Source organism: Haliotis rufescens, unplaced genomic scaffold (genome assembly GCF_023055435.1).
Source record: "Haliotis rufescens isolate VD_foot unplaced genomic scaffold, xgHalRufe1.0.p SCAF_43, whole genome shotgun sequence".
Taxonomy (NCBI): Eukaryota; Metazoa; Mollusca; class Gastropoda; order Lepetellida; family Haliotidae; genus Haliotis; species Haliotis rufescens.
In genome coordinates this window covers 1606313-1629849 of record NW_025964146.1, presented here as the reverse complement: position 1 = coordinate 1629849, position 23537 = coordinate 1606313, and the positions used below count along the sequence as shown (strand labels likewise).

The 23537-nt window shown below is 40.2% G+C and overlaps 1 protein-coding gene across 2 annotated transcripts in view; it reads left to right on the top strand.

Annotated features, from left to right (window-relative positions):
- The first annotated feature begins 220 nt into the window (after positions 1–220).
- Positions 221–23537, top strand: part of LOC124110533 (ligand-gated ion channel 4-like) — a 105455-nt gene continuing 82138 nt past the window's right edge. Inside the window, exon 1 of one of the 2 annotated variants that reach the window (XM_046469905.2) lies at positions 221–363. In XM_046469905.2, coding sequence (XP_046325861.1) covers positions 323–363 — 41 coding nt within the window. In that variant the 5' untranslated portion in view covers positions 221–322. Of the gene's footprint in view, positions 364–14299; positions 14449–23537 lie in introns of those variants that run through there. The other variant, XM_046469904.2, reaches the window with a different exon arrangement.

The following is a 23537-nucleotide window of genomic DNA, read 5'->3' as shown; positions in this document are numbered from 1 at the left end:
AAGGGTTAGTGTTAATAATGCATACTACCATGCTTACTGTGAATAATTTGTATTCAAATCTCCTTTCCCACTGACGAGTATCCAGCGGCTTTTAACATACTGTACACAAGGTTGACGGACGAAATAGGCATTCAGTGTTACAAAATGGGCAGTAACGCCGAACAAACAGCGAACATCGCTGTAGCAAGTTTGCCTATTTCCAGAACGATGCATCTGGCTATATTTATAGATACGGATCAGGAAAGCTGGGGTCGGGTTGATGAAGATGGGCAAAATCTGTCTGAAGAGGATGAAAGCATTACCATTGTCGTGGAATTCCTAGATGTCTTATCACCTCTTTGACTGGAATTGGTTTCTATTAAGGTAGGGACGTGCCTCATACGGGGCTTGCTTTCTGTGAGGAGCGTTGTTGCAGAAACTGGTGAGGGCGGTTATTAGCACGACCGTTCTTCAATGGGGATTGAAAACAAGACAAATATGCTGGGATATTTACAATAGTAATGATCCTATGTGGCATCGAAACAATGTTAATATAGCGTAGTAGTAGATTTAACGGTAGCTGTCCATGACGTTGCCGTTCCGTCCTTAGACGTTGTGCGCGTTACGTTACATACATGTGACGTTATTCATGTTTAGTATAATCACTTGAGAACGTATTGGCGACAGTCATTTCCAGGAAGCTTGAGTTGCATTGTAGGTAACTGGTAAAGATGAAAGGGTGTCTTTGGTGTCATTACTAATTATCAGTGATCCATTCATATAATTTCTACCGCTACTTTTCCTTTTATGCCCAATGATATCTGTTTCGGCGGATATTCGAGACAGATTATTGTCTGGCGTTGACGTTTTATATCATAAACTCTGATTTGCAATAGCGCAAATCGATCGTGTGCAGACATCTTTTTCGAGTTTGATATAAATAGAAATGAATATGCTATAAGTTATTCTGAAAGCGCTATGCACGTCTTATAGAGACGTGGTGTGGTTACATGTATATCTATGTATAGAATCCTATATTGCTGAGATTAAATTAGGTTTAACGGGACTCTGTGAGACCCTTTTCACATGTGTACTGATACAGTCACGCATAGTTGCATAAGTAATTTACCGCCTATTACCGCATATTAAAAAGCAGCACACATCGAATTAAGGGGCCGTTTTTAATGCGTTATGTTTCACAGATGAAATTCGTTATACCCGACCTTGGAATAAGTAGAGAAGGTGCCTACGGCGTCATGACATTTACTGTCTCTTAAAGTAATAATATGCACACATAGTTAAACGATCAACATCAATCATACCAGGGGTTGTTCCCCTCCTTAAGGAATCTTGGGGACAAACACTGAAGTGATCGCTTAAGTGACAATATTATGGTTGTTTTTTATGGGACGCTTCACACGTAATTACCCTTGGGTGTCACCTCATTAGGCAGTCAACACAGAAAACCCCTCCAAGAAATAACGTTTGATTAAAGTGAGCATAAAGCCACTTTGCCATCTTGCTTGAGACATTCGCTGGGTCTTAAATTACATTTCATCTCACGAAATACCAAGGGCGACAGTTTCATGACATTTATTCATTGGATATCTCGAAGAGTAAATACAGGTTAAGCTGGAGTGAAGTTAAAATCTGTTTACGCGCCGTTTCGTTCGTATATGCATTACGGTAACAATGTTTAAGGCTTTTTTCAACTCTATATCCTCGTGGTCGAACGTGTTTAAGTCTGAAATTAACCCTTTATCCTCCACAAAAAATAGTGACACACATTTGGGTCTTGACTGGTGAGACCCGTCTCAGAGGTAAGGCAAGTACTAAATGTTGGTCGGTGTTGGATATTCCACCTTCGGTTCTCTGTTATATGAATTTAATTTGCACAGTTGGAAGAGAGATGCTCGATACATCGTTTTACTAATAATGTACTTATGTATTATCCGTTCACTAAATATAATGTGACTCTAGAAAAATGAATATGAAAATTCGAATGCGTGTATAACTGACTGAAAGTGCGTTTCATATTCGGTACCATAATATTAATTATATTAATATTTAATTTACTTTAAATGTAGGTGTATCTACTGAAATCATTAAGTGGCAAGTTAGAGTTGTGTTGAACTTGTATTACAGTTAATTGACTATTGGAAATTTGGCCCTGACAAAACACCAATCGGGCAAAACAAGATATGCACAAATGTTTCATGGTGGCTAAAATAAAACAAACAAGAAATGGTTATTCGGTGGTGTATTTAATACGGGTATCATTTTTGTGTTTTGGAGCTTAAGTTTACAGTGTTGTGTTTTAGGTCGCCTAGCAACGGTTTGATAAAGTTGGTATTTATTTTATCAGATCCAATTTCCAAGTGTAAGCTTTCTTTGGCCCGGCAGTTTACTTGAAAAAAATATGGATATTTAAATATAAAAAAAATATTCACGTAAGTATTTAGAGTATATAGAAGGGGTTGTGTGGTATCCCTGGGGTATGTTCGCTCGTTCAGCAAAATTCCTGGTGTCGATTCCCAACACGGGAGTCTGCGTTGAACCCGTTCGTGGAAGGGTGCGTGCCCACTACAGAACACGTCACAACAAAAACACATGATGGGGTGACTGGCCCGTACGGTGTATGAAATAAAGAGGAATGCACCTCCCCCATCCCCGACCCTTCTGGTGCCGCCAATGTACTACATCACTTTAAATCACTCTCTGTTCTTAAAGCGTATTGTCAGACAACAGAAGTCGTCTTGAAATTCCATCACTCAATTCAGTTCCCTCCCACAACCATTCTGTCTTTTCAGGCTGTGTTCGCGACAACGTTAATCAATACAGAGTTTTACAAGTAGCTTTAGAAAATAACGAAGGACTTTACGCCGCGTAATGTGTTTGAGTATTGTAGCTCCGTACGATGTTGTTCCGTGTAAGAGACAAAAGATGTGTTGTGCTGGCTAAAAAAACCTCTAGACTAAAAAATAACCTGAAATGACCAGACATTTGAATCGCTTATGTAACTCATAGTATTCATTTAAAAAACTAAATTGATTCTATTAATACTATCATAGGAGTATTTAAGTCTATCTACTCAGTCTATGGTGACAATTCCTGCATCAATATCCGTATAATGCTCACATTAATTCAAGAGACATCGATCACGGGACATTTCCCATCGCGCTTCCCCGTCAATGCATTGAAATTCTTAAAGGGGGAACCCACAGTATTAGCAGTCGATGGAATGACTTCTGAATCGATCTGCCATAGAAAACTTTCTACACTCTCCTCTCCGAAAGTTTCAATATTGCTTTTGACTCTTGGACTAGTCTCACCGCGTCGATAGTTGGCGTGAGATGCAATGCCGTCTCGAGATTCATGTTTGAAGTCGTGAAATTGCCGCAATTCTCTCCTGGCCTGGGTGACGAGATCACACGTACGACCGCCATGCCGGCATTATGTCATTGCAAAATTTGGGATTCGGAAACTTCCAACGTCGTTATTCGGGCTTCGGCAAACTGATGTTACTACCCGTCTCCAGCTGTTAATGCTTTGATATAACTGAAATATTAACTTTCAAAGTAGCGTTAAACTCAATTCACTCACTCACTCTAGATCTCTGGCTTGTTCTTCTCCAGCATATTTTTATATTATGTGTTATGGTATTTCTCCTTTGTTGCATATACATATGCTGGGCTGATATTCGGGGCAATTGGGTCCAAAATAATGGATATGTACTAACTTAATTATAACCAGTCGTATGAAATATGAGATGAGTGGACGGATTAATACTGTAAGTAAATGTGATTATAATTAGTGACGAACACCCGTTTATAAGAGCAGTGTAAATTATCTCAATGCTTTATTTCAAGGCGGAATTTTATTTAAAAAATCCACGGTTTTGGGACGGGTGCTAGTGGTGGGGCAGGACACGCTCAACTTTCCGCGAACACCTGGTATCACCACTATTTGATAGTGATTCATAAACACTTGCTCATGATCATCGGAATCGCACAATGGCCTGCTTTAGCCGAGATTTGTTATGAATATGGAAAGGGTTTTGTCGCTTTTATTTACGTACAGAGTAAATGGTTTATTCTCCCTGTACCTGTTCAATGTTCGACTTGACGTTTGATGAGAAATAGCATTTGTTTCTTTCAAAAAGAGGGATTGCGTGCATCTATCTGTTCTTGTAATCCTTCGGGTCGGGGTTAGGGTTAGGGTTAGGGTTAGGTTAGGGTTAGGGTTAGGGTTAGGGTTAGGGTAAGGTTAGGGTTAGGTTAGGGTTAGGGTTAGGGTTAGGGTTAAATAACAGCTTGTTGACAGTAAATGTTTTGTAAATGCGAAATTGAGGTTCGGTCTGTAGCATACACAAAGACGTCTCTGCAACTTTGATTACTTACAGTCACAGAACACTTGATATATATGTCTGAAACAGAACACGGACTACAGGCAGTCGGTTAGACTTACTCTTGCTCAACTAATTGACGTGCCTATTTTCAGCACTGTTCCCGTTTCACGTGCTGTGCTCTTTATGGCATTCTTAGAACCATCCCACGTCTCCATACACTAGTCTCATATTTCTTTGTTTTACCGTTATGAGGGTTTTATCGCCTTAAAGTGTCTCCCGCAATGTATAGATCTGTGAAAACCAGTTATCGTACACCTATAAGCATGGCTTGAACATTAATCGTAAAAACGCAGGATATGTTTTAACAATCAGACGCCATCAGCCGAGCAGGGATGGAGAGCAAAACACGGGTTTTCCTTTAGTGCATATTTACATTTTTCCTGAATGTCAAGACATATTATTTATAGCCATAATCTGCTGAACATGCAATTTTTATAAGATGCGGTTCACAATGGTACATGCCGATAGTACTTTTCTTTCAATGGGCGTAAATTTTATGTTAATTTGTTTTCATTTGATGAACATTAATGACGACAGCTACCCAGACGTTTTTGTTTTAAATATGATCATACGACGCGGATCGTCATCGAGGTCCCTGGTGTTGATTTCAAAGGTCATTATATGGGTGCACATTTGATGAAAGAGATGACCTTTTCAGGATGTTTATGTGAATATGATACTGATGTCTACTCTAAATGTGAAACAGTATTTTTTCTTTTCTTTGGTCATTGTAATTGTAATTATTTTTTGTAATGTACCCGAATTCACAAATACACAAATGGTGACGCTTGCAGCTTATACCCATGCATTTGTTGATATAGAAAGGAATAATGGCGATAACGACCGCTTGACTAAGAACGCACGTAACAGCGTTAAGACTTACAAAGTCAAGTCAGAAAGTACATGTATCTAAGTTTCATGGTTCAAAACACAACAGCTGATTTACACAACACAACACAACATATTCAGTGAACAAGACAATATTCTCACAGTATAATTTCGCTTCACAAAGGTAGAACGAATACTAATGAACTCCTTCTATAGGTACACTAAAGCACATGTGGGTATTTGGAGGAATAGACTTTCTCTGTATCCATCTCTCTCTCTCTCTATATATATATATATCTCATTGTCTCTCTCTCTCTCTCTCTATCTATCTATAGATATCTCTATTACTATAAATCTCTTCTATTCTCTGTTTATCTCTATCTCTCTCTATCTGTCTATCTCTATCTCTCTCTGTCTCTCTCTACCAGAGGTGCTTCACTCTGGCAGTGTAGGTTTCAGTCCCCAAAAGTACGAGAATCTGTACTTTACCGAGAAAGGGTTATCCCAAATATAACATTTGTTACATTTGACCACTTTCTAAATGGCAACGTGTGTTCATATATATATGTAATATATGTAAATAAAAACAAGTGATTTCCTCAGGTGTATAAGTATTAAATATACAAAATAACAATATCTGCATATATCTCAATATATAGCTCTCTCTTTCTTTTCTCTCTCTCTTTCTCTCTCTCTCTCTCTCTATTTATATATATATATATATATATATATATATATCACTCTCTCTCTCTCTCTCTCTCTCTCACACACACACAAGCCAACTCCTAATCTCAATATATAGCTCTCTCTTTCTCTCTCTCTCTCTATATATATATATCACGCTCTCTCTCTCTCTCTCTCTCTCTCACTCTCTCACTCTCTCTCTCTCTCTCACACACAAGCCAACTCCTAACCTCGTGGGGGAATATAATGGCAGCCTGTTCGGTCGTCTCGGGACTAATGATGAACATTGTCCGAAACAGCAGGTCTGCAGTTTGAACATATTTGCCTGGTGATTTTCTCCCTGTAATGAGACGTTTTGCAAGTCCAGCGACGGTAATTTGCGGTTGACTCAGGTTGATAATGTGCCTGGTTAACCACGACTTTCGCTTGAACATACCATAGTTAACCAAAAAAGATGGACACGGAGGGACATTTCATTATATCCTTCGCTATATATGAGTAGTTGTAATTAATTATATTTGAGAGCTGCAATATCACTGGCATATTGTTTAAGGCAGCGTTACACCCACTCACTAATTGTATTATTCCGTAAAGAGTTGTTTTGATTATTATTTAGGTATTAAAGTTTGTTTGTTTTTTGATGCCTCACTCAGCAGTATTCCAGCCATATGACGGCGGTCTGTAAATAATCGAGTCTGAACCAGACAATCCAGTAATTGACATCATGAGCATCGATCCACGCAATTGGAAAACAATGACAAGGATCGACCAAGTCAGGGAGCCTGACCACCCGATCCCGTTAGTCGCCTCTTACGACAAGCATTGTCGCCTTTAACGGCAAGCACGGGTTGCTGAAGACCTGTTCTACCCCGGATCTTCACGGGTCTTAATTATTAAAGAACCATTGTTATTCTGTTTAGTGATCTGCTTTAATGGGTGCAAATGATTAGCGAGTGAGTGTTGTTTAACGCCGAATTCAACTGTTTCTGTCTATCACGACGTTCTTTAAGTACTCGAGGTTTCGCCAGACATCCCAGCGATTGATACAATGAGCAATGAATCAGATCAACGTGGCCAAGATCTCCTGTGACAAGGTGCGAGGAGCATGACCCATGTATAAGATTATGTTCAAGATCAACTTTTTATATTTCACAATTTGCGTCAAAACGTATATTTTCACTGAGTTTGCTGATCCAAAATGTCTTAGCTTAGACCCTGCCATATTGTCTGTTTAACTGTCAGATTCTACTACGTATGGCGACTATATACGATGATCCTACTGTATGGCTGGCTACCCGCTCTATAGCTATACCATTTGGCTTATTTACACCGTACCCCGACAACTGGGATGGTCGACACTCGGACTAACAGCGTCTCCTTGTCTTTTTGCAGCCCTATTCTATGAACGGTCGAGGTACAATACGCGTGCAACTTTGTTGATTGAAGCGTAAAACCCAACCCAACTATGAGTGAGTGAGTGAGTTGGGTTTAACGCCGCTTTTAACAGTATTACAGTTATATCACGGCGTGTCAGCTTAATGAAAGCCCGAAGTGATGCGTCTAAGACGTTTACCACTTCGGTGAAACCCACGAGCACGGGTATGGTGCTGACAAACCTAGAAACATAATCGGGGCGAACCAGGATTCGAACCCACAATCATAGGTTTCTGGCGTGCCCAAGGTACGCAACTCTGCACAGTGAATCGCGGCGCATAAGACGACTGGGCCACTCGTGCCCCCACCCAACTATGAGGGCCTTCTAGATTCTGCTTTGTTAGAAATCATAAAATCCCTTTATCTGCCGCTGTGCGTTTGGCTTCAAGTGCAATATGGAACTATCAAATTTACAGTTAACATAACCCTACAATGAAATTATTAAACGATGTTTTCCTAATCAGCGCACTCACGTTGGTTACGTCCGGCTGAAGAATGAGAGGATCTTGCCTATATATCGCGGTAAAGATAAATAAGAACGACATGAAACCTTTTCAAGGAGAGTCTGTCGTACATGTCCGACCATATCAGGAGCATGTGTTTATGAATCTCTATCAAATAGGGATGATACATGTTATGACACAAACTCAACGTTAACATACCGTGATATTGCTGGAATATTGCTAAACGCGGCGTAAAAGCATACTCACTAACTCATTGGTGAGGTGAAATGGGGTTTAACGTCGCGTTCAAGAATATTGCATTTATATGCGACGTGCTTGCACGTGTGTATGTGTGTAGCTGCTGGTTAATTCCACTTTGCACCGGAAAGTAACACAAATTGCCAAACTCATTCCATCTCTCAATGTACCTAGGTTAATGGGCGTTAAAATGTCCATTCAGGAAAGTATGCTTTTAGATGTTTCATACATCCATATAAATAATTATATTTCTAACATGATTTGCATCTGCATTAAGGTGAGGTGAGGTGAAATTGGGTTTAACGTCGCGTCCAAGATTATTGCACTTATATAACGACGTGCCTGACGTGTGTGTGTTTGTGTGGCTGATTGTACTAGTCCGGACAGATGCCGATTTATAGTGCCAGCCCACTGAGATACCATGCCGCAGTTTAACATGAATACCCCACTCAGACACAGTATACTGACTCCGAGCCGACCAGTCCTTGTTTTAGCCACTTAGTGTCGAACACCAGACAGGGTAACAACATGTACCATCTTTGAACGTCTTATGATATAACGCGGTCTGGTATCGAACCCCGGACCTTCCGCTCTCCGGGCAGACGCTTTATCGCTAGACCACGAAGGCGGTTTTATATGCAAGGGCAGGAGACTCAATTTGAAATGAGGTTTGTTATTTGTAATAAAGCAAATGGACCACGCTGCACCTTGAGGTGTTATTGGTCCATTCGTCAATACTCTGATCATCACAGAGTGTTCTGATGGCGTCCACGTGCACATTTGTGTAGACATTTTTTCCCTTATCATTTAGATTTAAATGCCAACATTTTGCGGTTTGGTAGACTTGTTGTTAAAGTGTCCGCTCTTAACGCCGGAGACCCGGTTTCAATTTCCCACATGGTTACAACTTTTGAAGCCGATTTTGGTGTCCTCCGCCTGATGGAATATTTCCATAAGCGGCGTTAAACCTACTCACGCAACACGAACTCATACTCTCATTTATATCACAACAAATGCAAACATAATTGGATGTGAAGCATTTAATATATGTAGGAATCATTGTATCACACCTGGTGTTCGAGACAGGCAATACTGGCACACGTCATCTTATACCATTCCATAATCAATTCGGAGGATTGGAGTTGCATTAACAAGAATGTTACGATTTGATACCTCTAAATTCAATTTGAAGGCAAACCCATTAAGTATATCATATTCATTCTACGAATTATTGCAAACTCTTTGTTCAATCTAATAGCCCTGGTACGTAGCTTTGCCTTCAGGGTGTTGTGAGGTTTCCCATTCATTCTTTGAACCATATGATATCTTATTCATGCCTCAGGTGAATTATTTTTCCGGTAAAATGTTTTGTCGCATAAAATGAGCATGCGGCAAATAAAAAGTTTGATAATTCATATGCATTGATACAAACAAAAAATAGGTTTTATCAAAATATCCGATATCATTACGTTTGTAGCGGCCGTAAATGAGATAAAGTGAATGGTCAGAATGCAGCCTTCTTGTCATGGCGCAGTTGGAGAGCGTTTATTCTAATGTGTGATTCAACCAATGATGTTCTATGTTCCCAGGATTACAGTGAGAGAGTGACTTGGGATTAACGCCGCTTTTAACAGTATTCCAGTTATATCGCGGCGTGTCAGCTTAATGTGGGAGGAAAGCCCGAAGTGATACAGGTTTACCACTTCGGTGAAACCAACGAGCACGAGTATGGTGCTGACAAACCTAGAAACATAATCGGGGCGAACGGGGTTTCTGGCGTGCCCAAGGGACGCAACTCTGCACGGCGAATCGCTGCGCCTTAGATGACTGGGCCCCCCAGATGACTAGGCCCCCAAGGATTACAATATGGGTTACAACTTCTTTGTTCTTTCTGTGTAAGGTTCCGGTGCAGGAGCTTGTACTTGTCGGATGCAATTTCCTATTTTGACTTGTATACGTACCACATGTTCCTTTGTATTTTCACGTAAAATTAACTTGACTTTGCATGTGTTTGTGACGGGTGTTACTGGTGGGACAGGATACGCTCACTTTTCGCGAACACCTAGTATCATCACTACTGATAGTGATTCATAAACACATGTTTATGATGTTGGCGGAGTCGATAAATGGACTTCGTCTAGCACAGACTTCTTATAATAGTACGTTGTTCCTGCCAGGTGACCATGAAATTATTAAACGATGTTTTCCTAATCAGCGCACTCACGTTGGTTACGTCCGGCTGAAGAATGAGAGGATCTTGCCTATATATCGCGGTAAAGATAAATAAGAACGACATGAAACCTTTTCAAGGAGAGTCTGTCGTACATGTCCGACCATATCAGGAGCATGTGTTTATGAATCTCTATCAAATAGGGATGATACATGTTATGACACAAACTCAACGTTAACATACCGTGATATTGCTGGAATATTGCTAAACGCGGCGTAAAAGCATACTCACTAACTCATTGGTGAGGTGAAATGGGGTTTAACGTCGCGTTCAAGAATATTGCATTTATATGCGACGTGCTTGCACGTGTGTATGTGTGTAGCTGCTGGTTAATTCCACTTTGCACCGGAAAGTAACACAAATTGCCAAACTCATTCCATCTCTCAATGTACCTAGGTTAATGGGCGTTAAAATGTCCATTCAGGAAAGTATGCTTTTAGATGTTTCATACATCCATATAAATAATTATATTTCTAACATGATTTGCATCTGCATTAAGGTGAGGTGAGGTGAAATTGGGTTTAACGTCGCGTCCAAGATTATTGCACTTATATAACGACGTGCCTGACGTGTGTGTGTTTGTGTGGCTGATTGTACTAGTCCGGACAGATGCCGATTTATAGTGCCAGCCCACTGAGATACCATGCCGCAGTTTAACATGAATACCCCACTCAGACACAGTATACTGACTCCGAGCCGACCAGTCCTTGTTTTAGCCACTTAGTGTCGAACACCAGACAGGGTAACAACATGTACCATCTTTGAACGTCTTATGATATAACGCGGTCTGGTATCGAACCCCGGACCTTCCGCTCTCCGGGCAGACGCTTTATCGCTAGACCACGAAGGCGGTTTTATATGCAAGGGCAGGAGACTCAATTTGAAATGAGGTTTGTTATTTGTAATAAAGCAAATGGACCACGCTGCACCTTGAGGTGTTATTGGTCCATTCGTCAATACTCTGATCATCACAGAGTGTTCTGATGGCGTCCACGTGCACATTTGTGTAGACATTTTTTCCCTTATCATTTAGATTTAAATGCCAACATTTTGCGGTTTGGTAGACTTGTTGTTAAAGTGTCCGCTCTTAACGCCGGAGACCCGGTTTCAATTTCCCACATGGTTACAACTTTTGAAGCCGATTTTGGTGTCCTCCGCCTGATGGAATATTTCCATAAGCGGCGTTAAACCTACTCACGCAACACGAACTCATACTCTCATTTATATCACAACAAATGCAAACATAATTGGATGTGAAGCATTTAATATATGTAGGAATCATTGTATCACACCTGGTGTTCGAGACAGGCAATACTGGCACACGTCATCTTATACCATTCCATAATCAATTCGGAGGATTGGAGTTGCATTAACAAGAATGTTACGATTTGATACCTCTAAATTCAATTTGAAGGCAAACCCATTAAGTATATCATATTCATTCTACGAATTATTGCAAACTCTTTGTTCAATCTAATAGCCCTGGTACGTAGCTTTGCCTTCAGGGTGTTGTGAGGTTTCCCATTCATTCTTTGAACCATATGATATCTTATTCATGCCTCAGGTGAATTATTTTTCCGGTAAAATGTTTTGTCGCATAAAATGAGCATGCGGCAAATAAAAAGTTTGATAATTCATATGCATTGATACAAACAAAAAATAGGTTTTATCAAAATATCCGATATCATTACGTTTGTAGCGGCCGTAAATGAGATAAAGTGAATGGTCAGAATGCAGCCTTCTTGTCATGGCGCAGTTGGAGAGCGTTTATTCTAATGTGTGATTCAACCAATGATGTTCTATGTTCCCAGGATTACAGTGAGAGAGTGACTTGGGATTAACGCCGCTTTTAACAGTATTCCAGTTATATCGCGGCGTGTCAGCTTAATGTGGGAGGAAAGCCCGAAGTGATACAGGTTTACCACTTCGGTGAAACCAACGAGCACGAGTATGGTGCTGACAAACCTAGAAACATAATCGGGGCGAACGGGGTTTCTGGCGTGCCCAAGGGACGCAACTCTGCACGGCGAATCGCTGCGCCTTAGATGACTGGGCCCCCCAGATGACTAGGCCCCCAAGGATTACAATATGGGTTACAACTTCTTTGTTCTTTCTGTGTAAGGTTCCGGTGCAGGAGCTTGTACTTGTCGGATGCAATTTCCTATTTTGACTTGTATACGTACCACATGTTCCTTTGTATTTTCACGTAAAATTAACTTGACTTTGCATGTGTTTGTGACGGGTGTTACTGGTGGGACAGGATACGCTCACTTTTCGCGAACACCTAGTATCATCACTACTGATAGTGATTCATAAACACATGTTTATGATGTTGGCGGAGTCGATAAATGGACTTCGTCTAGCACAGACTTCTTATAATAGTACGTTGTTCCTGCCAGGTGACCATGAAAATCGATAACACTTAATGTTTATATTACCAACGAATAAATGCTGATTAAAACAGATGACCTCAACTCAAACATTCACGTGGAATTAAACGTGAGATTCAACTTTAATCGCTAAACTCATCTGTATAAACATTCAATCGACGTGGTGGATTAAGTAGGAATTACGTCCAATTTGGGGCGTGGAGGTCCCATCACCTGAGGGCCTCAATCCGGTGTTATCAGTTGCGTTCCTTACGCGCACCAGAAACCCAGGATCGTGGGTTCGAATCCCAGATTTGCCAGATAGTGGTTTGTCAACACCATATCTGTGCTCGTGGGTTTCTCAACTGTGGTATACATTCAAGACTTGCATTACTTCGGGCCTTCCTCCCACATCAAGTAGAAACAAAGTAAACACAAACATTATTGAAAGCGGCGTTAAACCAAGCTCACCACTTACCACATACTTGGAAGTTTGATGACTCTGAAAAGAATGAAGAGTGAGTGAGTGAGTAAGGTTTTACGCCGCTTTTAGCAATATACCAGCAATATCACGGCGGGGACACCAGAAATGAGCTTCACACATTGTACCCATGTCGGGAATCGAACCCGGGTCTTCGGCGTGAGGAGCGAACGTTTTAACCACAAGGCTACCCGACCGCCCCAAAGAATGAAGACGACTAATTTTTACATGACTAAATACGGTAGGGCGGAGTGTTCCTCCAGCAGTCAATTACATGTTGGACAATAGAAATAACATTTCGCAATATTGTAATTGGGAACTTATTGATTTGAATCCCGTGGTCACGGAAGCCGTACAGGAAAACAGTAGCTACATCCTAGACGCGGAGTCTGAAGGAAGCAGTCCAAATATAAAAGTTACATTAATGTCCCACAGAGCCAAAGCATGTTAAACAACCACAGTAAATGTTCTTATTGTTTATAAGAGGCATGAAGCTGCAGAGAGTGATGACGTTTCCGATTCAGGTTACAAGAAGACTTTACAATGGCGTGAGGTTTGCCCTGCAAATAATATTTCCAGTTAAAAATAATACTTCCTCAAATGTATCGAAAAACATCAAAAGATAGTGCTCGAATTTTAATTTCACTGGAAGACCTATTTCCTTTCTTGCTGAAGACCTACAAGACAGACTCATCTTTGATGTTCCATGAACTATGTTCTGAGACATTTATCAATCAGCATGGGGAAGATTGTGTTATCTGTCCATCTACATTGTATCAATACACCTCGATTACTTTATATATTTATAATCGAACCATTTAAACATCACATGCATCTATGCATTCATTCACCCAAACGTCTAAGAGACCAAGGTTACCAACCATTCATATCATGCCTTCAGACAATACATCTACCAGTAATAACTATTGACTTGGCACGAAACATCTCGATCCTTACTCTGTTGTTTTACAACGGTAAACAATATCAACTTCTTGAAACATTAAAACTGCGAACACTACTTCTTCATACAAGACAATCAAAGGAATTACTGATGTATATATGTCAGTTACGACCCAATAGGTTGTCGAGTCTCGGCATCGTCAACTGCAGAGCATTCTTCCTGCATCCTCGGCAAATCAATATGTGACATCTGGTTATGCTCGGAACAGCCTTACATGGGCTATCACATAACCACAGTAATATCACACATAAGTAAAACAGATTTGCAGTTTTCCGTGCATGGATACATCACATCCCAGTGGATTTCCTAATGTAATTGTTCGGTATTTATATGCTGAGGATCAGGACTGTCCACACTTGGAAAATACATTTCAGTAAGTAAATATTATGTCATGTTTGTGCAGGTGTATATAATATATCATTATCTGTCTGATTACCTGAGCGCTCGTTCAATGATGTGGATATATGCAGGGATAATGTGTTTATATCTGTTGCATGTATGTTAAAATGAAGATGCGCAGTGGGTGTTTGGTTCTGTTGGAACGAAACGAAGCACCAAATGTGTCTGCAGGATTTTCGATGACCTTTCAATATCTTTATGTAAAGGTCTATGAAACATATGATACCGAGACGTATCTAATCAGGTAGAACGTATGAAAGACGGTATAGCAGAAGCATCATTTATATCTCTGGCGTGTTCGTATGACTGTAAATTTTACTTTGTTACATTATGTCTAAGTTTGTTGCTTTTCATATATCTTACAATAACAGAAACACTATATGCCACATTATGTACAAGCATCACACTTGACAGAGCCCGAGTAAGCTGTTTTTTGTAAGAGCGGAAATGTGGAGTAATAGAATTCGGGTTAAGTTCTTTCTAGAAAAATTTGGAACGAATATACCTTTCTTGAATATGGTTTTATGCAGTTAATGATAAAGAGATGAAAAGGAAGGTGGGTTTCTGTATTGATTCCCATCCATAACATGCTGTTTTGTGACATTTACAAATATTAAACATAATCCCTTTCAGAATCATAAAAAGTCAAGTGGACGTATCCGACTATAAATATAGTTGATAAGACCATTTTCTTAATAATAAGAAATGTCGGCTAAAAGCAGAGTAAAATTGTACTGTATCATAAGCATGTGCTTATGAATCAATATGAAACAGTCATGACACCAGGTGTTTGCAAAAAGGTGAGCGTATCCTGCCCCACTGCTGGCACCCGTCACAAAGCAATGCAAAGGGAAGTTAAATGTTCACCTGAAAAAAACACGGCATACATCAGGAATGGGGGCATGAGTTGCAATCTGAGTAATTTATAGCGTTGTTTAATGGGATTTGATGCCAGATATTGTTTTTCTAATTTTCACTGCGTGTGAATTATTTTGTTCATAAGTATCATACGGAACATTGCTGATGACTATTTATATTTGTTATTGTTGACGAACATTAAGCGTTTCAGATTTGTGAATGTTATGGAGTATTCCGTGGTCGGAACTGTTTACATGTGAAACCTCCCTCTAACGATGTCGGTTCCAAATGGATTTTGTAATGTAAAATTTTCCGGTCATCGAATCCGCAATTACACCTGCATAAATGAAGCAAATAATGTAATCTCGTAATTGCAAATATTTCTTCACTGACACAACTACTGTGGTTTATGATGCTGCAGTATTTCTACATTGTCTACACAAGTGTGGTTTGTGAAGCTACAAGTATTTCTACACTGTTCATACAAATGTGGTTTGTGAAGCTACAAATATTTCTACACTGTCGATACAACTGTGGTTTGTGAAGCTACAAGTATTTCTACACTGTTCATACAACTGTGGTTTGTGAAGCTACAAATATTTCTACACTGTCGATACAACTGTGGTTTGTGAAGCTACAAGTATTTCTACACTGTCCATACAACTGTGGTTTGTGAATCTACAGGTATTTCTACACTGTCTATACTACTGTGGTTTGTGAATCTACAAGTATTTCTACACTGTCTCTACTACTGTGGCTAGTGAATCTACAGGTATTGCTACACTGTATCTACGTCTGTGGCTAGTGAATCTACAGGTATATCTACACTGTCTCTACTACTGTGGCTAGTGAATCTACAGGTATTTCTACACTGTCTCTACGTCTGTGGCTAGTGAATATACAGGTATATCTACACTGTCTCTACTACTGTGGCTATTGAATCTACAGGTATTTCTACACTGTCTCTACGTCTGTGGCTAGTGAATATACAGGTATATCTACACTGTCTCTACTACTGTGGCTAGTGAATCTACAGGTATTTCTACACTGGCTCTACTACTGTGGCTAGTGAATCTACAAGTATTTCTACACTGTCTCTACTACTGTGACTAGTGAATCTACAAGTATTTCTACACTGCCTCTACTACTGTGGCTAGTGAATCTACAGGTATTTCTACACTGTCTCTACTACTGTGACTAGTGAATATACAGGTATTGCTACACTGTCTCTACTACTGTGGCTAGTGAATATACAGGTATTTCTACACTGCCTCTACTACTGTGGCTAGTGAATCTACAGGTATTTCTACACTGTCTCTACTACTGTGACTAGTGAATCTACAGGTATATCTACACTGCCTCTACTACTGTGGCTAGTGAATCTACAGGTATTTCTACACTGCCTCTACTACTGTGACTAGTGAATATACACGTATTTCTACACTGCCTCTACTACTGTGGCTAATGAATATACAGGTATTTCTACACTGTCTCTACTACTGTGACTAGTGAATCTACAAGTATTTCTACACTGTCTCTACTACTGTGACTAGTGAATCTACAAGTATTTCTACACTGCCTCTACTACTGTGGCTAGTGAATCTACAGTATTTCTACACTGTCTCTACTACTGTGACTAGTGAATATACAGGTATATCTACACTGCCTCTACTACTGTGGCTAGTGAATCTACAGGTATTTCTACACTGCCTCGTCTACTGTGACTAGTGAATATACAGGTATATCTACACTGTCTCTACTACTGTGACTAGTGAATATACCGGTATATCTACACTGTCTCTACTACTGTGACTAGTGAATCTACAGGTATATCTACACTGCCTCTACTACTGTGGCTAGTGAATATACAGGTATATCTACACTGTCTCTACTACTGTGACTAGTGAATCTACAGGTATATCTATACTGTCTCTACTACTGTGACTAGTGAATCTATAGGCATTTCTACACTGCCTCTACTACTGTGGCTAGTGAATCTATAGGTATTTCTACACTGCCTCTACTACTGTGGCTAGTGAATCTACAAGTATTTCTACACTGCCTCTACTACTGTGACTAGTGAATATACAGGTATTTCTACACTGCCTCTACTACTGTGACTAGTGAATCTACAGGTATATCTACACTGTCTCTACTACTGTGGCTAGTGAATCTACAGGTATCTTGTCATGCGATTATTAACACTGTTTCATTACTCAGCAACGTCTCCAGCCATGAGCTGTTGCTGTAAGAATGGAAACATAAAGCCTTGATATCGTTTTCAAAGATGTAAGAAATGAAAAATAATTTTAGTCATATCTTTTCATAACTTTCAAAAGTTAAATTGAATAACATTTCAATGTTTTCTATGTGACACATACTGTCGTGTCATTGGAGCATCATTTGTGAACAATGGGGAGAACACCTTATATCCACGCGAGGAATTGAACCATGGTCTGCAGCGCGACGAGGCACAGCTTTAACCACTGGGCTACTCGCCAGCCCCGATTTAGGGGGCGTCTTGATGTAAAAAGTATATATGACATACGATTTCCTAAATCAAATCTAACTAAAAAAGTAATATGATTTAATACTGAGATAATAAATTTCTCTCCTCTTCTGAGACGACGGACCAGCTGTGTAAACTAAGATGAATGTTCCAAAGATTTCCTGTGACGTCACGTGATCATTCAAACATTCAAATATTATTCATTTACCGAAGTAGCATAATCTCAATGTTCACAAATGATCAATCAGCCGTCACGAAAACGTGGCCATGCTGCGTGTAACCTCACCAAGACATGAACGATTTCCCTGACATTCATTAAATCACCTGTCACACAAATCTGCACGTGTGCAAGTAAAAACGATGATTACGTCGAAAATACCATAACGCATTGGACAAAATCCTTCATATCAGACCAATCAGTAGCTATTGTCGATATCACACATGCTCTGATATGCCCCGTCAATGCCATTATTAGGTCACATGTGACAGCTCGTCACATTAACATAATCAATAGCTTTTACAGACAGCATGGGTGATTAAGTCCCGTCAAGGACGTTATTCGAACAAAGCTGAGCTATGAACGTTTCTTTACATGTGTTTGCAGGTATACGTAGGTAGCTGTAATCTGCAGCTGTTGCATCGAAAACGCCGACAAATATAACGAGAGGGTGTTTACCACTATGCTCTGGCCAGCATAAAACCACCATATGGTCGAACATGTGCACTCTGCATGTCTCGAAATACGGTTAACACGATAGTCCCCACAACGTCTGTGAATATGTATGGTATAGTTATGGTCTTGTATGTGAGAGTAACTTAACTCCCTATATATCACAACTGAGGTGTGTTGTGTGTGATATAAAATGGCAGGCAAAAGAAATATATATTCATGTTGGATGGTGGCTAAAAATGAAACACAAAAGACATGGTTACTCGATGTTTTATTAGAAACGGGTAGTATAGATGTGTTTTTGAACTTTAGTTTGTAGTGTTTCGGCAAGTGTTCTCAGTCAAGTAACGTTTCGATAAAGTTTGGATTTTTTGGGGTCAAATCTAATTTTCAAGTGTATACTTTCTTTAGCCCTGCAGTTAAGGAATCTGTATTAAGGATAAACGTCTATGACCTGACTTTGACCTGACCTTTGGGGGGGGGGGGGGGGGGGGGGGGGGGGAGACTCTCGACTGAAGTGGTGCAGTCGAGATTCAGACACTATAAGAAAATTTTTAACAAAATTCGGCGTTTTATATAAAATGTGCCTTATTTCCTATTTTAGGAAATGCAATGTTCTTATAGCTATAACCTTTACTTATAACCAATACATAGTAACTGTCACTGAATTGTCACTGTGTGTATGGCGTCATCAATGACGCTGCATGTTAGAAAGTAAGGAAACCATGCTTTGCGAAACGATTTACCCATTTGCTGACGAATTAGAACACTATGCGAAGGAAATATGATGTGCATATTTACATGGACGTTTTACCACATATGGCTAAAATAGTTTTAAAAGTTACAAACTTTAATAATTACACTTTTATGCGAACCTTTTTATACAGTGAGTGTTTTCTTTACAGTAAAGTGTGCAGGGGGCGTGGCAGTTAATTAGTGCGTCTAGCGAACAGAATGCACCGTAACCCTTTCGTTTTCATTGGAAAATAAGATTAAATCGTAAAATATTAAAATATTCTCAGGAATAAATACTTTGAGCACAAGTCAACGGATACCCTTAACGCTGAAAACATATGAGGAAATATCTTCTTCTGAAATATCGACCACAAAGGCTTAATTATTGATTATTTTTAAAACAATGCCATTTCATCTGAAATCCGGGTTGGTCGTGTGGTGTATTTGTTATCGTCTAAATGATGCCTATTTTACTTGTTTGTGAATGAAGTCAATCACAATGAATACAATGTCGGATCACTGTAAAATCCTCTTCGCTCATAATGTGTTTTTTTAGCACCAGGAAAACTAAATTCCATGAAACAAATAAAACGGAATTGTTGACAATGCTGACATTCAAACATTACGAGCTATCATCTTAATGTTTTCTGTCACGAAAATGCGATAACATTTATTTCGCAGACAACATTATCGTAAATCGGGAACAAGTGCTTCACAAACTGTTAAACTGGTCTTTATGATTGAACAGCTCTGAATAAATTGCCACCATAAACGCACATTTCAATGCAAAGCGCTCTTTTCGTCTTATGTATTTTTCGTGTTTTGTTTTATCATTCTTTGTTCTTTGTACATTTATTGTTCATGGATAATATTTGGCGGACTTTTTTCAAATAGCTTCCATTAAAAATATTTTTCGTTACAAATATTTTCAAAAACATGTCGAGTCAAGATTAAAGGAATTCATAAAAGAGTTTCAAAGTCAATTGTTGTTCCCAGTTTGTTGTGGGTTGTTTAACGCCATACTCCATTAATCCAATTGAATATGGTAGCCTGTAAAAATTGAATCTGAGCAAGATAATCTAGTGGTTGATATCATGAGCAACGTCCCACGAGATCTGGGTGCGACGACGCGTACACAACCAAGGCACATAGCCTAAACAACTGTTCTATTTGAGTTGCCTCTTATGACAAATGGGTGAGTGAGTGAGTTGGGAGTAACGACGTTTTGAAATGTATTCCAGTTACATCACGACGTGTCAGCTTATTGTGGGAGGGGGTGGTCGGGTAGCCTTGTGGTTAAAGCTTTCGCTCGTCACACCGAAGACCCGGATTCGATTCCCGATATGGGTACAATGTGTGAAGCCCATTTCTGGTGTCACCCGCCGTGATATTGCTGGAATATTGCTAAAAGCGGCGTAAAACCAAACTCACTAACTCACTATTGTGTGAGGAAAGCCCAAAGTGATGCAAGTCTCAGACGTTTACCGCTTTGATAAAACCCACGAGCACGGGAATGGTGATAACAGACCTGAAAATATAATCGGGGTGAACCGGGTTTCGAACCAACGATCATAGGCTTCTGGGGTACACAGGGAACGCGACTTTGCAAGCGAATCACGTTGCCATAGACGACTCCCCCCCGCCCCCCCCCCCCCCCCCCCTCCCCCCTCCCACCCACAACACACTACACCCAACCCCGCCCTCCTACCTCCCACGACAAGCAGAGGATAGCATACGATCAATGACTATAGCAGTGTTCATACTTTTGGCCTTACATTGGGCAAACCCCATCGTTTTTTCAACTGGGGAGAGCACCGGATGGACGCTCCTAGCTGTGTAAGTGCCCGCGTCTTCTAGATGGAATATTGATGAGTGCGGCGCTAAGCAAAGAAGTCCCCAAACCCAAACATATTACCACTGTATTTCCACCCGGAACGCCACAACGTGATGCTGACCAGAAAACAGAGTAAAGGTCACTTGTCGAATCAATTTCTTCTATAACTTTGGGGACAAATGGGAATTTCTAAATACGTTCCGTGAGAATTCCATTGGAATGCTAACTGAAATATTGCGTTATATACACATTTGCAAGTATAAATAGGGTAGAGCATACCCACGTGTCATCCTGTTCATGATTGTCAATGATTGTTTTTTTTAGAGAAATGTTTTGCAGGACATCGTTTTCTGTAGCCGATGTCGTTATTGAGCGTCACTGAGTCAGTTAAACAAACTTGATGGCAATCATTGTGTTTTGTTGTGTGTTTGTGTAAAACTGACCACAGTGATTCATGTATATTACATTAAAAGAATATACATTTAAAAGTCTTGAATGTCAGAATAATTTGAATACTTTGGATAAATACAGCAATATGCACAGACTACATTTTTCGTCTTGTTTATTTCATACTCTTTCCTATCTCAATCATGTCTCTGATTTGCTGTTCTTAATGTAGTAAGTCAAATACGAGATGTACATATACATGATAATTGTAACCGATAGGGTTCTAAGTGAAGTAATTGCCTGTACATGATACACTATTCTCCTTTTGATTGAACATTCTGCGATCGTACGCAAGAACTGTTTAAATTGATCAATCAACTTTTTTTAAACAACAGTTACTGACACTGGGTACGCTGTCAGACATCCAAACAAACGATGCACCAGGAGGATGGATTGAACGATTTGACTCACGCACAGTTACAACCATCAGTACTATTGGACGGTTGACATAACACATTGCATAATATGGGTAACCTGTGGTGACAACACAAGCTTGCCTTCCAGTGATACCATTCTAACCTTCACTAACATTTCAGTGAGACATCTACCTAATTCACTGTAGACCAAATGTCTGTAGACCTGTCCATCGGCGAACGTTGCAGGAGTCGTTTGATGTCTTTGAGTCGTTCCTTTCCTTGTGCAGTCACAGTGGTGCCTCAAGGAAGGTCAACAAACCTTCCAGATAAATGGTATCATTTGGCCTTCGTCCTTTCTTGTGACCATGGGTGAGTCGCCGAATTTGGGATGCCAGAAACAGACTAAAAACATTGGCGTTGGCAGGTCTTTGGTTAGACAGACAGGACTGTCAATATATTTTATTTTGCCATTACATCCATATGGCTTTGCTGTGCATCCAATGATTTTCTCTGGACATTTATTCGACTGCATTTAAGGGTAATAGATGGGATATTTTCAGAATTGAAATGTTGTTAGACACTTTCTGTCGATGTCCGATCGTGTCGATAGTTTCTGTTGCGTCTCTCAATAAAGGAAGTTTAATCTATGTCATAAGGAGCCTGTAGCTAAATATGTTATTATTAGGATAATTGCAAAGCGTTGATGCCTTTTTGAAAAGTCATTTTTAGTCAATGATAAGGGATAAACATATTATTATTTCAGATGCCCTTATCACGTGTAGCGCCATATATGGTTCCATATACAATTCCAGATGGAATAACAATGCATACAGTGTTTGAATATATTTTGGTCATCGGATATCGCCGCTTGTTTGAGCCGTGTTTGGGGCGTGTTTGAGCCGTGTTTGAGCCGTGTTTGGGCCGTGTTTGGGTCGTGTTTGGGCGGTGTTTGGGCCGTGTTTGAGCAGTGTTTGGGCCGTGTTTGAGCCGTGTTTGGGCCGTGTTTGAGCAGTGTTTGGGCCGTGTTTGGGCAGTGTTTGAGCAGTGTTTGGGCCGTGTTTGAGCCGTGTTTGGGCCGTGTTTGAGCCGTGTTTGGGCCGTGTTTGGGACGTGTTTGGGCCGTGTTTGAGCCGTGTTTGAGCCGTGTTTGGGCCTTGTTTTGGCTGTGTTTGGGCCGTGTTTGGGCCGTGTTTGGGACATGTTTGGGCCGTGTTTTGGACGTGTTTGGGACGTGTCTGAGCTGTAAAAGGTTTGGATTGCAGTGAATAGAATGCGTTTGTATTGGACTACTTTGTATAGAACTGGATAGCAGTTGGGATAAACTGCATAGCAGTTGATAGCATTCAAATATACTGAATAGCAATTGATAGCATTTGAATAAACTGGATAGCAGTTGATACAATTGGATAGAACCGAATATCATTGGGTAGAACTGTTTTTCAGTTGATGGCATTGGAGAGAAATGGATAGCAGTTGATAACATTGGAAAGAACTGGTAACATTGGTTGGACATGGATGTCAGTTGATAGCACTGGATAGAGCTGGGTAACACTGGGCTGAACTCGATGGCAGCCGATAGCACTGGATAGAGCTGGGTAACATTGGGTTGAACTTGGTGGCAGCTTATAGCACCGGATAGAGCTGGGTAACATTG